The sequence below is a fragment of the Ruditapes philippinarum genome, unplaced genomic scaffold (assembly GCF_026571515.1).
Source record: "Ruditapes philippinarum isolate M1 unplaced genomic scaffold, ASM2657151v2 ctg4809_1_1_1_1, whole genome shotgun sequence".
Lineage (NCBI taxonomy): Eukaryota > Metazoa > Mollusca > Bivalvia > Venerida > Veneridae > Ruditapes > Ruditapes philippinarum.
In genome coordinates, this window is record NW_026854785.1 from 21428 (window position 1) to 40582 (window position 19155).

Below are 19155 nucleotides of genomic sequence, written 5' to 3' on the forward strand. Positions count from 1 at the left end.
TAGATGTTCAAATACATAAGAATGTATAATTTTATTACAACATGACGAAAAACAATTTTATCACAGATAATAAGATATCACCATCGGTTTCCTACGTGCAAGCAAATTTTTTTTGTTTGCAAATCCAGTTCAAAACATTTGTCCAAGTAACACTAGAGAATAAACATTTCTAACGTGTTTTCAATTTCATTTGCGTTTGAAAGACTTCTCATTATTTACAAAAAAAAAGAAAACACCCGAACTTTACTGGTACTCTTATTTTGTTCAGCGTTTATCGCATTACCGGGTATAAAATTATTGATGTGTTTAATGTATATAAATTTCATTATTTCAATGTATTTTTTAATATTCATGAATCATATATAACTGTGTAAATGAATTCATATGTGTAATTCATTTACCTAATTTAGAAAAAAAAACTCTGAATCAACCTTTGCAAGTAAAAGCAGTTTGATCTCACCTTAGTAAAATGTACTTCTTGGCGTTGTGATGTTGACGCATTGCAAATTAGCTAGTAGTGGATATTAGGCATCTATATTTTATTATTGTTGATTTAATTCTTCTGAGATAAACACTTTATTAATGAAAAAAGAGGTATGATACGAGGGGTGTTTAAACTAGGCCAATATTTCGTTTTGCACGAAATATGTACACGTTTCGCATAGACGTTGTGTAAGCTCTCAATTGATACAGTACATGTGTAAATCAGTCTAGCCTTGACAGTAGCTCCGTTAACGCCATTGACTCGCGTATACTAAAGCTAAAATGGTTGGAAAAAGCTCTCCTTTCACTGACCAAATACGGTCCTATTTTAAGAACCATTGTATTATTAGTATGCAGGTGAAAGACATATTAAATGTTTATGGAAAACATGCACCTCATGTACGCCTTCTAAAAACTGCAGCTTCGCCAAAATTGGTTGAAACTGTAAAGGATTTGATTGCTACTAACAAGGTTTATAGGTAAATGCGTTGGTACCTCTGTAGGAGCCGCTCATACAACTCTCAGACGTGAGGATAAGTGCTAGATGGATACCCAATCTTCTTACAAAAGAGCAAATACTTGCTCGGGTAAGAATCTCCAAACAATTGCTGAAATAGTTCCCCTAAATACAACAATCGATCTTTCGCAAATATCATCACTGGCGATGAGACGTGGATTTACTTTTATGAAAAGCAACCAAAGGATTTCAAAGACCTTATATAGCATATCGAACAATGATCGTTAGAAAGGTCAAGTATGTAATTTTCCTTACGAATCAAGGTTCTGCTATTCGAATTGACGTACCAAAGGATAAATCTGTAAATGCAAAGTTTTACAAAGGTAATGCCTTTTATAAATAAAAAATATTTCAAAAACCGTCATCAAGCAAATGATCTCCGTGGTGTCAGGTTGTTGCATGACAATGCTTCGTCACAAAAAGCGGCCACTGTACGAAAATACCTGTAACATGAAAGATTGTCGAGCTTCATCACCCTCCTTATTCGCCAGATCTTGCCCCTTGTGACTTTTTCCTTTTTCCGAGGCTAAAAAACCACCTTGCTTGAAGAAAATAACAAGCACGTGAAAAATCTCGAATCGGCTATTTTCCAGTTTCTGAACAGTAAACCTAAAAAGTCGTGCAAAATCGTTAAAAAATTGGATTAAAGGCTGAAACTTTTTATATCAAATGGTGGTGAGTTTTGTTGGATTGAGATAATTATTTTGGCACTGTTTGTTAAGCACTTTTAAAAATTGGCCCAGTTGCATTCATACTTGAACATCCCTCGTATGATATTGCGCGAGTTTAACTTAAAAATGGCTGTTTCTACCTGCCACCACTTTAGGAGTGGGAACATATTTTCTGGATTTATGAATCATAAAAGTTTGAATTTCAGCTTGAGATATGTCTAGGTCAATTGCAAGCATTATTGATATCGAAATAAAATGTTAAACATTCTATTGTGTTGTAATCCTTGATAAAGATCATTTCAATGAAAAAAAGTATTTTCTTTTTTGGAAATATGGAGAGGGAATGAAAAAGATAGACTGCCACCATTTTAGGAATGCGAGGAGAATAAAGATAATAAAGTGGTTATTTATGAATAACTATTCAGATTTCATATCAGATTTCTTAATAAATCATTAAGGTTTGAATTTCAACTTGAGAGCTGTCTAGGCCATTTATAAGCGATATGAATAAAAATAAAACTGTAAATATTTCTATTGTGTTGTTATTCTTGTAAAAGAAAACAACCCAAAAATTGAAAATACGAATTTGAATGCCTGTCATTTCAAAACATTTGGAAATTTGATATTTTAAAAGACTTTGCATTATTCATGGGAGATTTACAGCATGATATCAATATACAAGACATAATATAACAAGATATTAGATTTACTGGAAATTGCTATTAAAATTTAAATCAAACCCGAGATATTTCAATTTCATAAAAATAAAATATTTTTTTTCTCAGACAAATCTTATACACATGCTGTCATGATATGTGTGATAGAGGAAATGAGTATGATCATGTAGGAGAGAAAATTCAGTATAACTTAGGCGTTTGTATAAAAATATACAGATTCTTAGTTTTTCTTTTAAATTGTATAAAAATATTACATGTACAGTATATAACATACTTTTATTTATGTTTAAATACTACCACTTTATAAAGAACGTGTTTTTCAAATGTTTTGACAGAAATTAACATAAAAGAAGGCTCAACACTGTTTCTTACTTCTCATGAAAACACATCCTGGCTTAATATTCCTTGGTTTCTTAACTAGGGTCTTTTATGCTGATCTTTGGACATTTTCTTTTGGACACATCTCGGTCAACCAAACCGACTTTTCTTGAACACAGCAGTTTAGAGAAAAGCAATTGTCACATAAACAGTTTGTCTCGGTGGACAGTTTGTTAAATATTGCATAATGCTAAATAAAGACCAGATTTGATACATCAACTCAATTTAATATCATATACAAAACATTATAAAGTTTCGGCGTACTTATTCAATACAGTCGTTTGTTTAATATATTATATATTTATACCAGCTACGCATATTTGAATGTAGGTATGCTTGCCTATAACCAGTTCAATCGCTCATTTTTTCCGTAAAAATGTTGCATCTAAAAAAGGCACTAATAAAGCAACAGTTAGAGCAATGCAGACAAAAATTGTTTGTATGTATTATAAACTGACTCTCTGTCATGCAAAATTAAACTCATTCAATATTTATTGCAACAAATTACAATCAATTGAACTGGTTTGTGTCCAGTTTTATTTGATATATGGCATTTGTATAGCATCAGTTTTTAAAACTCATGGGAAATTACGCCCGTGAATTCCCGCTGCCAAAATGCAATATTAATGCACGTCTGTCTAGCCGATAGTAAGTGAGTGATAACTTCCATTCATTTTGGTACAATTAATTTAGTATGTTTCCCTAGTTTTATATATGGATTGAAACACAACTCGTTATTCTACATGTATATCCAACGGTATTACATATACATAGTTCTTTGTTATGAACAACGTTTACAGAAAAAACTATAAAGGTATTTAAAAATTGACGGGTGTTATATACTTGAACAAGTATTATCTTCACCTAATACATCTTTAAACTGTACAGTCTGCGTTATAGTTTCACGCGGCATCAACTGCATTCAAAAGCGATTCATTGCATAACAGTATGACTTTTTGTTTTCACTTCTTGTTCGAATATGATTGTGGAATGCGACAACCCAGATCATATATTAGCTTAGAACTTGTCTGTCATTTTAACTGGACCGAACGTAGTTTCTCTCTTTCATCGGCCGTGTAGAGAGACTTACATAACAATATGCGTTTAATTTCAAGGAAAAGGAGTTTTTTTTATTTTTATTTAGTCAAATATAATCTTGAATTTATCATACATTTTATATGTGAAGTTACTTCTTTGAAATAAAGATATCATAATAATATAAATTAAAATAGGAATTGTGTAAAATTTGTTTTGCATTTCTAACAAGCCTTTAAAACAAAATAGCCATTGATATAAATGTATAACATTTATATGAATATACCAAATTTCGGATGCTCCTATGTTTAAAATGAAATAAAAAAAATCAAATAAATAATTCGAACATGCAGCACATATGTATATGTTGGATAAGCTATTATATCTATTTATTTGATTCTCATATAAACAAGTTTATTTCAATCAAAAAGAGCTTCAGGAAAAAAACAGATAATTATTATAAGTTGTAAACATGCAAAAAGCAAATTCTCTATTAGGTAATGGCTTGGTTATTTATCAATATCAGCGTTGTTTTAGGAAAAATGACATTGGATACAAATACTCATTCTATACTAAAGGTATTGGAATAAAGCGTATACGTTAATTATTGGAAAAATTTAAAACTCTCTAGTAGCCGATTAACAGACTGGAGAGCTGTTGCAAAAAATCAGAGAACGAGAGCAGAATACTTGATAATAAATGAAACAGCTTGAAACAACTGCTGTGGTGAAATATGTTTAAAATATTTGCTGGTTTTCTTGATTCACAAACTGTTCTCCCGCTGTGTGAATGTATGGTTAAAGTTTAGGTGGAATCTTTATAGAAAATATTTATTTATTTTAACAGTTAATCTAAAGACGTTATTCTTAATACTGAAAGTGGAAAAAACAACAATGTCATTAAATAGCGTATATAAAGCAACAGCGGATTATTTTTGGAGTAAACGTTTTCATTGAATTTTATTGCAATATGAAATAATGGCGTTAAAGTAAATGTGTGATCATACGCTAAATAAATGTATATTTCAGATGTAGATTACGCTTTTTGTTTAGTAAATCGGTATTGTTTATTGAAATTTGAAATATACTTTGAGATATATAATCAACGATGTCTGGATTATCAGGAATCGGAATGTTTTGGGCATTTTTGTCTTTTATTTCCTCGGTGTTAATATGCATTGGATATTTTTTGCCATACTGGATATCTGGACAAATGTATTTTCAATTCAGTGGAAAATCTGAGCAAACTATTCCCGTACATTTCGGTATTTTCCGACGCTGTAATTATCCAGCAATAAGTAAAGATGGAGAGCTTACTATGATACTTGAATGTGGAAAATATACGACTTTCTCGGACATTCCAAGCACATCATGGAAAATAGCGACTCTTGTCATTGGGTTTGCGTGTGGTATATGTCTTCTTGTGTCATTAACGGCAATGTGTGGCCTTTGTGTTAATGGTGTTATAGTTCCGACGGTAGCGCGGTCGGCGGGAATTCTTCAGATATGTTCAGGTACATACTTACTTAATTTCTCATATGTTGTCAGATAAGAGTAAACCATTAATTCATAAAATATTGTAGAATCAAGAACACGAGTGTAAATCGGACGAATGAATGGACAAAAATATCTAAGATTTACATTAACGTTTAAAATATTTGACATATTTTTGTTTGTACGAAAAAACAAAATTGGTATTTTTCTTTAATTACAATTTTTATTCTTTATCATAATTAACAATATTTTCTAACTAAAGAATAAACACATGTTAGGAATCATTTTGATATATCTTTTATAACATATTATCATACAATAATGGTTTAAACTTTAATACTTTAACTGATGGTTTAAAATAATACTTTCGTGTTAACATTCATGTGCATATTCTGTATTAAGTTCAATGATGGAACAGTGCTTACATGATTAAAATTATGACATTTTTGTTTACCTTGAACTTTAAAACTTTTCCCTGTGTAATAATATCTATTATCTAACATTGACTTTTATTTCAATTATCATCTAACTTTTAACCGTTCATTTTTCTCTCTGATTCTTATTGATTTAGATTTACAAAAAAGAAGAGTTATTTTTCTGCTTTGCCTTACTCTTTTCTGTCTTCAGCCTTACATCTAGTAAATCAATTGTTACATTTTATATGCTCATACACGCCGTTTGATGTTCAGAAAACTCACGATTCTTATAACAAAAAAAACAAACAAAAACTAATTTTTAAGTTGTTTATTTCTTCTTGAAAAATATATCTTAATACTTTAATATCGTGTTCTGTGTTTTCAATTTCATGGAAATATGATATTAGGATTTTAATATATTGCCTGTACACACATATTGTATCATTTTAGTATAACTCGCTGTAACGCATGTACTTTTTGTAATTTTCACCTCCTGTAACAGCCGTTATTCAATTTAATTACTTTTCATGCATAAACAAACTCCTCTTTGAACAGATTATTTACTGCATGAAATCTAGAACTGTAAAAACTTCACAAAGACTTTACAAAATTAATGTTACAAAGGCACAGTTACTGACCATAGTAATACATTGAGAAATAACGTTTAATTTCTATTGAGAAAAATATAAGCAGCTCAATAGTGACAAAAGAACATTTCTAAAAAATGATAAATATGAAAAACCCAAAAAGTACCTTCAACGGACAAATCCGAAAATGAAACCCCTAGAACCGGTTTTAGATCTAAGAAGAGGAATTAAAAATGTTAAAGATATTTTGCTCACAATTGATATTTATATGAGCTACATTTATATGATTAATTGACTCGTGAAGTAAAAGTTCATTATATTTTAGGTCTGCTCATGGCTGCAGGAGTTGGTATATATCCAAATGGTTGGAACAGCCCCGAGGTTCAACAAGCTTGCGGAAACAGTTCAAAATCTTATAGTCTTGGTAAATATAGATAATATACTTTCCATACTGGATGCCCCTTTATCCAGGGCAGATCCGTAGTCCAGTGGTTAGGAGCTGAAATATAGTAATCTAGGGTTAATGGTTTCTGATTGTACAGTTTAACATTGATTAACATATAAATATCAGACCGACCGAAATAATATCTTTTTAAAAACGGCAGTATCATTCATTTTTCAAAAATCAATGCTGTTTTCTGTACTTTGACCTATGTATTGGTTGGCAACAGATACTTTATATGCAGACGACAAACAGCTGTGTACTTTATATTCGCAAAGATATTTTTTTAAGATTTGATAATAGTAAATACACATTAATTACAGGCTTTCTAAAGCTGGAAAAAATTCGCCAGTTTTTTTATCATTAACACACTTATTGAGGTCATAAAAATTATGACAAAAAGGAATTGAATTGAATTGAATTGAAAAACACTTGTTAAAAATGTTCAGTTATTCTATTAATTAGGCAAGTACGAGTAGTCTGAAAAATCCATTTGTGGGCTTTAACTTATAAGAGAAGATTTTTTTATTTTTCAGGTGATTGCTCTTTGTCTTGGTGCTTCTATATAACCTCTGTTGGAATAGGAGTTACTTTAGTTTGTTCAGTTCTTGCTTTTCACGCGCCAAAACGGAAACACGTCATTACCGGATCTGCGCTATAGACATGCGTCTTCGGAAGAGAAACAAAATTATGTTGAATGATATTGTAAGGACATAGAAGTGATCTCAATTTGATTTTCGTATATTGTTATCATATTGGATATGTTGAAGCAAGTCTTTGAAATGACTGACATAGAAGTAAAGTGTTTCACAACACATGGACATGTGTATCACAAAATAAGTCATTTTTGCGGACTGTTTAAAAAGATCAAAACAGACGCCATATATTGATCTTTACAAGATCATTACATATCCTATCACATTCCTGCTTTAAGGGATAAAGATCTATTCTACACGGTTTTACACATGATCATCAAACATGTAAAAAGTTTTCTTAATAACACAATTTGAATTCGCTTGTTATATGTACATGCTAACATGGATGAATTAATCTCTGGTCAAAACAATTACTCACTTACTAAAGTACACAATAGTGTTTTTAAAACAGGTTAATTTAAAGATGCAAAAAAAAATTAATTTAATTGTCCTACACTGCTACTTCCGCTTAATTATATCAACTTCCGTTCTTCATATAATGAGTTTAATATATTTAATGTTACATGCTCAATTTCTCTTCAAAACCCTTTTGAAAAATGTTTAGTTTTCAACTAAATACATGTATATAGATGCAATAATTAATTTTTTGGAAATGTATGGTCTATTTTTTCACGACTTTTGTGCGTAAATACCGGATATATTTAATACAATATTTGTACAGGATATACCCTAGGTATTTCTTTGAACGTTATTTCATTATTCGCATACGAACACATGGTAGTGCCTACAACATCTCGTATCTTTCTCTGTTTTTATTTAATGATTGATCCAGCCTTTAATACACAGGGAATCCGAACCCCTAACTTTCAAAAAAACTATGAAGGTCATAAAAAAAGAAATTGAAATAGGTATTTAACCCACAAGAAGATATGTTTTGACAATATCATTCTACATGTAAGTCGAAAATTCTAACCGTTTTGATGCATAGAATTATACGCAATATTAAATGAATGTCGAACTATTCTGGTGATCAGACGCTATCAAACAAAGTCATGTCATGAAAGAGTTTCATTTTACATGCCTAATTTAGTTTTTGCTTTACGCATAAACTTGAGGCAATGTTCTTATAATAAAGTATATGGTACCAAATTGTCGAGAATGCACGCATTTGTAAATGCAACATGCATTGTCTTATCCCATCCATCATAACCAGCAGCAGTTTTTTCATCAATATCCATTTTTGTCCCTTAAATTTGTAGAATGAAACACGTATCCCTGTTTTTCCTCAATTAGCATTAACTTCTTTTCTACATTGTCCATTTATCTGAAATCAATACGGAATGTATGTAAAAGTATTGTTGTTGCTAGCAATTAACAAACTGTATTTTACGCCAGCATTGAGTATATTGCTATCAGTGAAAGAACTGTTATATAGAGACACATTCAGTGCCTGTCATTTTAGTAATTACCAATGTGTGTACTATTAATCACTAAAATGTGATAGGTACAAGCTATTATAGAATAAGTGCTATTTAAGATTGTGGTAATTAATTATATTTATACCATTGCAAGATCAGTTTTTTATTGAATATTAAAACCAAATTATTGTATTTTATTCTATTTGCAATATTAATTTCAGGTAAATGTGTGTATGAAACTTATTCATTCATTAGTTCATATAAAATTGAAATAAACTTTTATGTTATTTATTGCCCGGATATGCATCATAGGTTAGGTACCTGAGAAGGCAATCACTATTCTAGAAACAACTGTCATGAATATAAATAATAGGAAATATAAGATATTTGAATATAGTGATGAATATAGTGACTATCAAGAATTATTATCCAATTTATAAGTCCAGGATAAAATGACAATAATAAATTGCAATGTTTTCATTGCAAAATTATTATAGCATATATGACTGTACTATATTGAAATCAAAGTATAGTCTGTCAGTATATTTAATGAATTATCTCATATCAAAACATTTATGCAGCTGTTCGAGATATTGTCCTTATAAAACTGTATTAAAAACGTTTATTAAGGTTAAACATATTGATTGCACCATTACAAAATGTTGATGGCATATGAAATACATAATATGGCATTGTCTATAAAATTGACAAAATGGCTATATACGTTTTGTATTACTTAATGTAAAACTATTTTTTTTCAAATTAAGATGTAAATATGAAGGGACAGTTAATAACACTGTGGATCTTCGCCTACAATTCCTATATTGTTAAGTTTATGTGTCTTATGATATTTGTAAAGGAAAATACCCCCCCCCCCCAAAAAAAAAAAAAAAAAAAAAAAAAAAAAAAAGAAAAGAGAAATCATAAAAAACACAATTTCAAGAACATTATTCTAATTTCAAAAGCATTTAGACAAACTCTATGGATCCTCACTTACAAATTGTTATATTGTCCATTTCATGTGCCTTATGATATGTATTAGAGAAAATAACTGCAGAGAACAAAGTAAAAACACAATTATTTTTAAAACGAATGTTATTCTAATTTCAAAAGCATTTAGAATTGCAAATTCAACTGAGTTTGCATTATTGCAGAAACAACATATAAATTTGCGACACATTGTCCAGCATCATACTATATGCTACTGGAATTGGCATTTTCAATTTCACTTGCATTATAATCTGAGATAACGTAGTTGGAACAAATATAATGCAAAGACGGTCAGTTCAATTCATAAATGAGTAAGAAGTTTCAATTTAAGAGGGAGAGAAAAAACTACTTAAAAAGGTAAGAGGCATACATTTGGTTTTGCTCTTAGAATATACAAGATAGTGATTATGCAACATGTATGCCTAAAATCATTTACCATTTGAAGCACCAGTTTTCACGACTCGTGGGAAATAACGGCCATGAATTCCTTCTGCCAAAATGCAATATTGATGTACGTCTGTCTAACATAGATTAAATGAGTGATTGCTTTCATTTATATTGGTACAATTCATTTAGTATGTGTTTAAATGAATGTAAAGTGCTAAATAACAGTTTATAAAAAACGTTTTCCATCATTATTGCTATGCAAACATTCTTTCACAAAACGGAATATCAAAGAATTCAATGCTATTTAAAGCATTTGTCGAATATGTTTTCATTGGATAGATTTTAAATTAAGTTGATTCATTTTTGTATGAATTCAGTTCTTTGTTATTTTGTATTAAACGAAATAGCTTGGTTTCTAGTGCAGTTTATCTAATTTTACTAATTTTACTAGTTTTAACTTTTGTTTTTTAGTTTACAAATTAATTGTTTCAATTAAAAAACAACAACAAAAAACGATTACTAAAAAAATACCTGAGTGTATGAAAGATATTTTCTTAAGAGCTAATGACATGAATGACGCACGCAAGAAATCATTGCTAAACAGTAAAATGACAGCAAATATTTTGTTTCGGGTCATTTTGGTGCAATATACATGACTGTGTGTTATACAATAGAGACATTCTATGTAGAAAACTCTTCGAAGAGTCGACCAAAAATATGACTCTCATTAATTTTATAAAAGTATGCCTTTATATACCTTAATTCTATTTACATTAGGCATGTGTGTTTAAGAAAACAAATTGTCGGAGTTTGATTTTAGAATGTGTAAAGTAATGGTTGCTTAATTTTGCAAATAAATGATACATCTAAACTGGTCTATATCCAGGCTGCCTAGTTATTCGAGCGGCTAATGCACTAGTAAATTTCTTCTCTTGGGAAATACAAATATCTCGCAGGAAAAATGCAATATTGATGCATGTCTGTCTATCGGGTATTAGCGTTATATGAATAGTAGTTCAAAATCAGATAGCTTGTTTTGTGCGGAAATGATTCTCTTTTTTTTCTTCAGAATTATACGATATGTGCTTGTGGAAAATGACATTCCAAATCTTAAATACTAGTCCTCGTTTTAAAAATTTGCCTCGCTTCAAGTCTTTTGGTCATTTTTATACTTTTGGAATAAATATTTTTTATAAAAAATATATAGATTTCTATCAACAAATTACGGCTGGACTTTTTGTAAAGAGGAATCGAATACCTTACCGGATATTTATGAAATGTATATCATTATTTGCTTACAATTATTTTTTTATTATTATTATTATTTTTACCTAATAACCCAAACTAACATTGCCAGTAATGATAGTCATAATACCATTGTAAGTATTGTTTTCTTCTTTGAATGTTTATAAGCTATCGTATCAATGTTTTATATCATCCGAAAAAAACATAACAGTCATTCCAGATCATACCCTTTGAGGCTGAGATTGTTATAGGCAGTCAGTATAGAGTCCATGTTGCAGGAGATAAGGCTCATGGCCTATATCTATGTTGATATTATTTGTAACTGTATTTTGTAAGATTGTAATTGGCTAAATGATGGTAAACTTAATGTATTGACAGCTCGGCCGAAGGAAACAGGGACCGTTTGGCGGAATTATTTTTACCCGAACCCATCCTCTTACAGCGAATAATTTTTATTTGCGGTATTTTCTTGTTTTCTACACTAAGACACCATTACAGCAATGGCTGGAACAGGAGGAGGCAGTGCTAGAGTTGGAAGATAGCATCAAGCGTATGAGGAAGATACGAAGAGCTTGGCAGTAGAATGCGAATACTTTAATAACTTTTCAGATTTATTATGATCATACTACAGATGTAAGCGGTTAGACTTTTATTTTAGATTTTATTATTTTTAGTTTCATTAATACAATAGCACCAGAACAAAAAAAATATTGAAAGCAATTCATAGATACGATTTATTGCAGGTAAAAACAGACTATTGATCATAAGACAATGTTAGAAGGGAGGCTTCCTGCACGTAATTCCTGGAAGAACATGTTACAAGCTCAAAAAATAAAGCACAGCCTGAAATAAGATCTGGTCTGTATTTTACTTTAATGGAGTTTGGTTTTTGTAATTTATCTAATCATTACAAACTTCAAGAATAAACAGGAACATTGTGAAGAAAATGAAGAAAAAAATGAAAGAAAGAAAGAAAGAAAGAAAGAAAGAAAAAAAAGAAGAAAACAACAACAACAACAACAAAAAACAAAAAAACAACTAACGGGTCCTTATTCCAGGATAGAGCAAAACACAAATATTTATGATATTGTGCTGGACTGTCATTTTCAAGTACACGAATGATGAAAAATTGAAATAAAAACGTATAATTAAAATACTATCTTGTTTTCTTTTTACATTGAGTACATAACAATTGAATTAAAAACACATTGCACAATTTCGATACAGACTACATGTATGTAGGCTTCTTTGTAGATTTGAATAGGAAATAAGCAAGCCAGCATGTTCTTCTTTCGATAAATACCACAGACTGATTTTCTGATACATTAATTTGTGTAATGTTTTTTTAATCTTAAGAGAACTTATCAGATTTTAATGCAAGAAAGAATATATGCTTTGTTCGATAAAACATTCTTTATTGAAATAAACACATGATAAGACGAATGTATTATTGTAAATAGGAAGATGTTTGTCATAATAGGTTTGAATATTTCTTTGTAGAAATTGAATGTTACACTTGCTTAGATTCTAAATAACGCATATTTAACATAGAATCATATAATTATTAAGATGTCAATTACTGAATAATGGAATATTTTCATGAAAGATTGCTGCTGCAAGATGGGATTTGTATCAAACAGATGAATGTTATATCAAAATTTATATTGTATAAATATATAAGTAAAATATATTTAAGGATTTTAACTTTCAAAACACAACCCTGAAGATGACATAAAATGACACATTGTATATACGTTCTTTTCCTATTTCGATGGTTGCGGATTAGTAACTTAAATTACGTCAATTTCAAAGTTGAGACATTGTTATAAGTGTTATTAACTATACAATTGTTTTATTTTGCTGAGGTAATATCTAACTTTATTGACCTGGCTAATGTTATACTCGGCTGAAGTGAATGACACATTAGCAAGTCCCATTGACTTGGATATTGGCCAAACTCTTCGTAAATAAATGTTTTATAATAAGACCAAAATAAAATTGTTCATTTGGTATCTTTCACGCAATCAAGCCAAAATAAGCGGACAGAAAGTACAGAAGTTGTATTCTTGTTTCGCCATTTGCGTTCATTTCTAAAGCGTATATGTCATAAGAATGCAAAGCAAAACGTCTTTTTATTACATCATATTTTTGTCAGAAAGAACGCTGTTATATATTACGTACTCATTATATGTTTTATGTAACGTTGATACCAATAGAAACATGGGAAAAAGTGAATAAAACTATATTACAAATGTGCGATATCAATGCAAAGGGACGTAATTTGCGTTATACAAAAGCGTAAATGCGTAACATCATTAACGTGTCAATAAAAAAAAAATTAACTGTAGAAAAATTTAATTTAAAATAAAAATGTATGTGAGGAGGAGAATATTCCATTCGTGTAGATTCAATTCGAAATTCATTGTAGTCGTTGGAAAAAATTCTCTCTATATAGCATTTACTAACTTAATCGAATCTGGAAAAGCGTTTTCTTTATTCCCGGCATCAGTGACGCTGTTAATGTATCATTAAACCTAATATCCATATTTTTAATAGGTTTAAATAACATCTTAATTTCACATCAATTAGCAATTAGCGTTAATCATTATCTGATTACAGTTAGAGTGGATATATTACATCCTGACCGATCATCGACAGTTTGTTAAAAGAGGATTGAAATGCTCGTATGAAATAAATGATTCGATACCAATTTGTTTTTGCTTAAAACATTACAGTTTACTGTGAAATTAAGTCATTTTTGACATTTTCATATTTGTTTAAGCATTTGGAGATAGATGTAAACAGAATCTCGTTAAAATGAAATTCACATTCTGACGTGTAACCTATTAAGTGATGAAAGGCTGTGATGACAATCGATCAGTAGTACACAGATGTTGATGTCCATGCACAGTTATTACTTTATTTAAAAGCTACATCTCTATCTAGCAGGAATATTTTCACGAAAAATATTATAGAAGTTTATTCCTATAAAAATGTGTCTTATAAATTTTAATTCATAAAGCATTTATGCTATTTGGATACACACTTAAATATTTTGAAATATGGATTATGACTCTGCCGTTAAACGTATAAAATCTACATGACTTATTACGATGCTTGCCGATCAATAATGATGTAAATAAAACATACATTGTGAGTAAACTACAATTATCTAGTCTCGCTACCGTTATTTCTATACTGTTACTTAATTATAATTCAATATTGAATGTTGATGGAAGTACTGGGAAAATACCGCGAGTGTTTGAAATAAAACGTAGTTAACAATCAAATGTAATATGTGTTTATCATTACAAAATGGTAGAAATGGCTTAACATTAATACGAATTTAATATATGGAAATAAATTTCGATATTCGATAGTGAATAATGAAGATGCTGATGATTTGCTAGTTTGCCGTCAATTAATTTTGAGTTTTAAAAAGGTGCTAATTTTGACTGTTCTTTGTGAGTTTCAATATGTATTAGTAGTTTTGATTTTATTTCACATGCTCTTATTGCATTTAAAAGATTTATCGGCATTTGTTAACTATATTCTATTAATTTAGTTCAACGTGTTCTAACTTAAAATTAAGTTGAACTTTGCATTTAAGCTTTTTCTGATGTATTTGTATTTTCGGAACAAAGGTCGCAATTCAAAGTCCCATTCAGGAAATACATACTCGATTGATAAAAACTTGCAAAATATTTCATCTTACATGTTAAATGTCAAAATGTGAAAAGATGAGCAAAATATTGTACGAAACCTTTGTCAATATCTCAATTAGTCATAGCATGTCAACCTTTCATATCATTTAGTAATTTTACAATCTTTGTTGTGAAGAGGTTTTTTTTTAATTTTCAAGAAGACATCATTCAATGTTCATGTTTAATTTGTACTTCACTTTTATAAGGAGATTCCCATGATGGACATCATTCAATTCTTTTTTGAATTTCACAAATATGGATAGAAGTATTTTCTAGTATAGAGGTATCTTCATTTTTATGTCAAGAATATTGTATAAACCTTATTAACCTAATCTGTTACTTATTGATAACCGGTAAGTGTTGTCAACTTATATATCTTAGTGTTATTTACCGGAATGATCTTAATAAATTATGTTTTTGCATTGTATAAATTCTAATATGTATTCCAACATATAGTTAATGGAAATAAGTCTATGCATGTTGACAATATTGAATCTATAAATCACATAGAAAAAGAAGTGAGAAAATTAATATTGAACCATGCTTCTTAACTATATTTCTTTACAAGATATTTTAATAATTACTGTATCTAAAATACCTCCACCTGCATTGTAACGTTTTCTATCATTGATAAACGAATAATAATATAATGTCTGAATAATTCAGTTTTCTGTCATTAACATGTTATCAAAAAATAGCGATGTTTGTAGAATACATTGTACATTTGGGTATAGTTTATTAGCATAGGAATCGAAATATAAGAAAAGTCTCAAACAAAATGTTTAAACCTAATACTTGGTCGGAATAAGTGATTGAATATTCATACTATTTTTGTACATGCTTTCTATATTGCAGGAGTGAGATTCCAATTTATCAAAGGATTTTGTCATCTTGGTAAAAAAATATATAGAAAAGTGAAATACGTTAAAAATGATATGAAAAATGGATTAAGTCAAAGAGGAACAATTTATTAAAAAATTGGCAAACGCATTTCACATTTACACTCATTCAAAATCTACTTTGGAATGTCAATAAGCAATTGAAGAAGTTAAATAGAGGAGGAAGAAAATGCTTATTTCTGAAGAGGAAATCACTTGAGGATAATTATTTATTTAATAAACCACACAACTTTTACATTTATACGGAAAAGGCTTGTTAACATGTGACATAATTAAGTTGAATTAGTAAATAATCTACATGTATCAATTAATTACAGATATTTTTATGAGCTTATTTCGGCATGAAAAATATGTGTTATACAAAAAGGATATGAATATTATGAATTAAAGCTGGAATAGATCTTTTATATAACATGTGTTGTTTTTAAGTGATTTTTCATTGATAAACTTTGTAAAAAGTATTAGTTGGAAGAATTTTAAATATGTCTGGTTTATCAGGTATCGGAGTATTTTGGGCGTTTTCATCTTTTATTTCATCTGTAATATTATGTGTTGGATATTTTGTGCCTTACTGGTTGACTGGAAAGTTATTAATTCAGCTTAGAGGAAAATCAGAACAAACCGTGCCTGTACATTTTGGTATATTCCGTAGGTGTAATTATCCAACAATAGATTCAAATAAGGAACTTTCTATTGTACTGGAATGTGGTAGATACACGACTTTCATGGACATTCCGAGTGTATCATGGCAGATAGCTTCTCTTGTAGTTGGGCTTGGATGTTCGATCTGCCTTCTTGTATCACTGACAGCTATGTTTGGTGTTTGTGTTAAAGGTGTTGTTATTCCAACGGTGGCACGGACGGCTGGAGTTCTTCAAATGTGTTCAGGTTTGTCAACTTTTATGATTCCTGACAAATTGAAACACCTATCAAATCAAATCAAAAACCTTAAAGTTAACAAGGAGAAAGGACAAAAAAATACAGAAAGGTCCAAGTCATGGTTAAGTGAATTGGCCTTTAATGGAAGGTCTGTTCTTTAATAAATAATAACGAAGATGGTATTTAGTATAAGAGAAAAAAAGATGTATGTTTGATGTTGGTAAGTATGAGATACATGATCATATATTACATATTTTATATACTTAAATATGCCACACTTAATCAATTGAAACACATGTCAAAGAGGCCACAGCTATATCATTTATTTTTTCATTTGTTTCATCTGGATTTAAAAATAAAATGAGGTTATTTCACTAGTATTTGGAATTGGAATATGTATTTAAGTCGAATAGTATTTTGGTTTACTATCATCTTACAAGGCGCAGGTGAGGGACATCAATATAACCTAGAATTTACTTTTCGGAAACAAATTTACATCATGTAAAAACGATTCTTCGGCAAAAAATTATTTCATTCAATCTAAACGCTTACAGCAGTCGTTGAAAATAAAAAAAGTTGCATTATCAGATAAAATTGATAGTTCTAAAGATAGGAACTCATACAGCTTGAGGTAAACATATCTTATATTTGAAGAGTTGGAATGCAAACAACAGATATCTAGCACCTGTTTATATTCCTAAAATGACTTTTAAGTTTATTATCTTTCTTAATCTCTTTTAACGTAAATTCTCTTCATATAGGTAAACGGTGAAAATGAAAAAAAAAGATGTTAGAATGAAACTTTTCATAAACTTACTGGCTGTTAGATTACATTTGCCATTGTACACATGTCTCCCACTAAATCTATGTCAACTATAAGTTGTTTCCCTTATTTCCTGTTGCATCTGATACACGAATTCATGGGCTGAAACAAACGTCTCTATTTGCATGAGTAACAATAGTCTTTTGTATTTTAAAGCGTTATCATTAATAATCAAGATAAATTTGTAGGAATTAACAAAAGACTATGTGTTATAGATTAGAATATCAGTGTTGGGTATTTGGTTTATCAATACATTTCATTTTTGTTTCATGATTCTCACAATCGATGAATTCATGTTTTATTGTTAGAGGAATCAGAGCAATAGAACTGAAACTGTGGGTGATATTATAATCTCATATGTCCCTCTCGTAAACCGCTGTAAAATGTGATCACTGTTTCTATTTCAGGTCTATTAATAGGTACAGGTGTTGGCATATATCCGAAAGGTTGGGACAGCCCGGAAGTGAAACAAGCGTGTGGCAACACTTCTAAATCTTACTATTATGGTAAAAACTTTTCGAGATCATTAAGAAGATTTTCAATCCCGTTTTCAAGATAATGCGTTATTGTGTTTACATGGAATAAGATAGTGCTTTCTATATTAAACAATAAAGTGTATCTCGTATATGTATATTTTTGAACTTATCTTTCAAACAAATCAATAAAACATGAGCAGAACAATGAACAGATAAATGCGGAATAAAATTACGACATTGAGATTTGAGATTTAAAGAGAAGGTGTAATTTGTCAATCTCGTTTCAGGTGACTGTACGTTATCTTGGTGTTTCTATATAACATGTGCTGGCATAGGTGTAACCTTGATATGTTCAGCTCTCGCTTTTCACTCTCCCAAACGGAAACACGTCGTTCATGGTTATGCAATTTAGACTATTACCTGAAGTTTCACCATAATAGGCCTAAGAGGAAACTGTGAAAGTCGCCCGAGGCAGCCAAATTGAAAACGTTTTGCTCGGTTTGATTGAAGGTTCAGATATATACAATGGTGAAGAAAAAACAATAAATGTGCATTGATTTTATTGTTGATAAATTTGTACAAAAAAATGTTTTAAAATAAATAATCATTTTATTGTGTCTCCGGAAAAAGAAGCAAACATAATCAATCCTTACTTTCTTTTACTAAGAGGAATAGAGCCTTCACAATAACACAACCGTAACATAATGATAAACAACATATATGTCGGAAGGAGCAAAGGTACATTAACAGACATTTAGTTCCGGGACAGAGAACTACTAAGAGGATAAGATGTGTGATGTTAATTTACGGGTGTGAATAAACAACATAAGCATAATGAAAATCTGCAAATATTTATTCAGACACGCTGAAGAGTTTCGATAGCTAAGTTTGTGAATCAAGATTGAATATGCACGTAAATGTTAAGGAATCTGGTTTAGTGACAGAGCAGTCTGATTTGTTTCCATATTTGTACAAACAA

The 19155-nt window shown here is 30.0% G+C and overlaps 2 protein-coding genes across 2 annotated transcripts; both read left to right on the plus strand.

The window, feature by feature from the left end:
• Positions 1–4384: 4384 nt before the first annotated feature.
• On the plus strand, positions 4385–9154 carry LOC132741062 (LHFPL tetraspan subfamily member 6 protein-like). The gene is made up of 3 exons (XM_060729147.1): positions 4385–5274; positions 6583–6681; positions 7236–9154. Exons 1-3 carry the CDS (start codon positions 4869–4871, stop codon positions 7358–7360), a joined length of 630 nt encoding a protein of 209 aa, XP_060585130.1. The 5' UTR covers positions 4385–4868; the 3' UTR covers positions 7361–9154.
• A 6568-nt stretch (positions 9155–15722) lies between these two features.
• On the plus strand, positions 15723–18914 carry LOC132741064 (LHFPL tetraspan subfamily member 6 protein-like). The gene is made up of 3 exons (XM_060729148.1): positions 15723–16886; positions 18108–18206; positions 18464–18914. The coding sequence occupies exons 1-3, from the start codon at positions 16481–16483 to the stop codon at positions 18586–18588; spliced, it is 630 nt and encodes a 209-aa protein (XP_060585131.1). The 5' UTR covers positions 15723–16480; the 3' UTR covers positions 18589–18914.
• The last annotated feature ends 241 nt before the right edge of the window (positions 18915–19155 follow it).

What these genes read in the sequence shown, in the direction of transcription:
- LOC132741062 (XM_060729147.1), top strand. Translation starts at nt 4,869, where the DNA reads ATGTCTGGATTATCAGGAATCGGAATGTTTTGGGCATTTTTGTCTTTT. An exon ending in AATTCTTCAGATATGTTCAG is followed by an intron (nt 5,275 to 6,582) that starts GTACATACTTAC and finishes ATTATATTTTAG; the next exon opens with GTCTGCTCATGGCTGCAGGA. An exon ending in TTCAAAATCTTATAGTCTTG is followed by an intron (nt 6,682 to 7,235) that starts GTAAATATAGAT and finishes TTTATTTTTCAG; the next exon opens with GTGATTGCTCTTTGTCTTGG.
- LOC132741064 (XM_060729148.1), top strand. Translation starts at nt 16,481, where the DNA reads ATGTCTGGTTTATCAGGTATCGGAGTATTTTGGGCGTTTTCATCTTTT. An exon ending in AGTTCTTCAAATGTGTTCAG is followed by an intron (nt 16,887 to 18,107) that starts GTTTGTCAACTT and finishes TTTCTATTTCAG; the next exon opens with GTCTATTAATAGGTACAGGT. An exon ending in TTCTAAATCTTACTATTATG is followed by an intron (nt 18,207 to 18,463) that starts GTAAAAACTTTT and finishes ATCTCGTTTCAG; the next exon opens with GTGACTGTACGTTATCTTGG.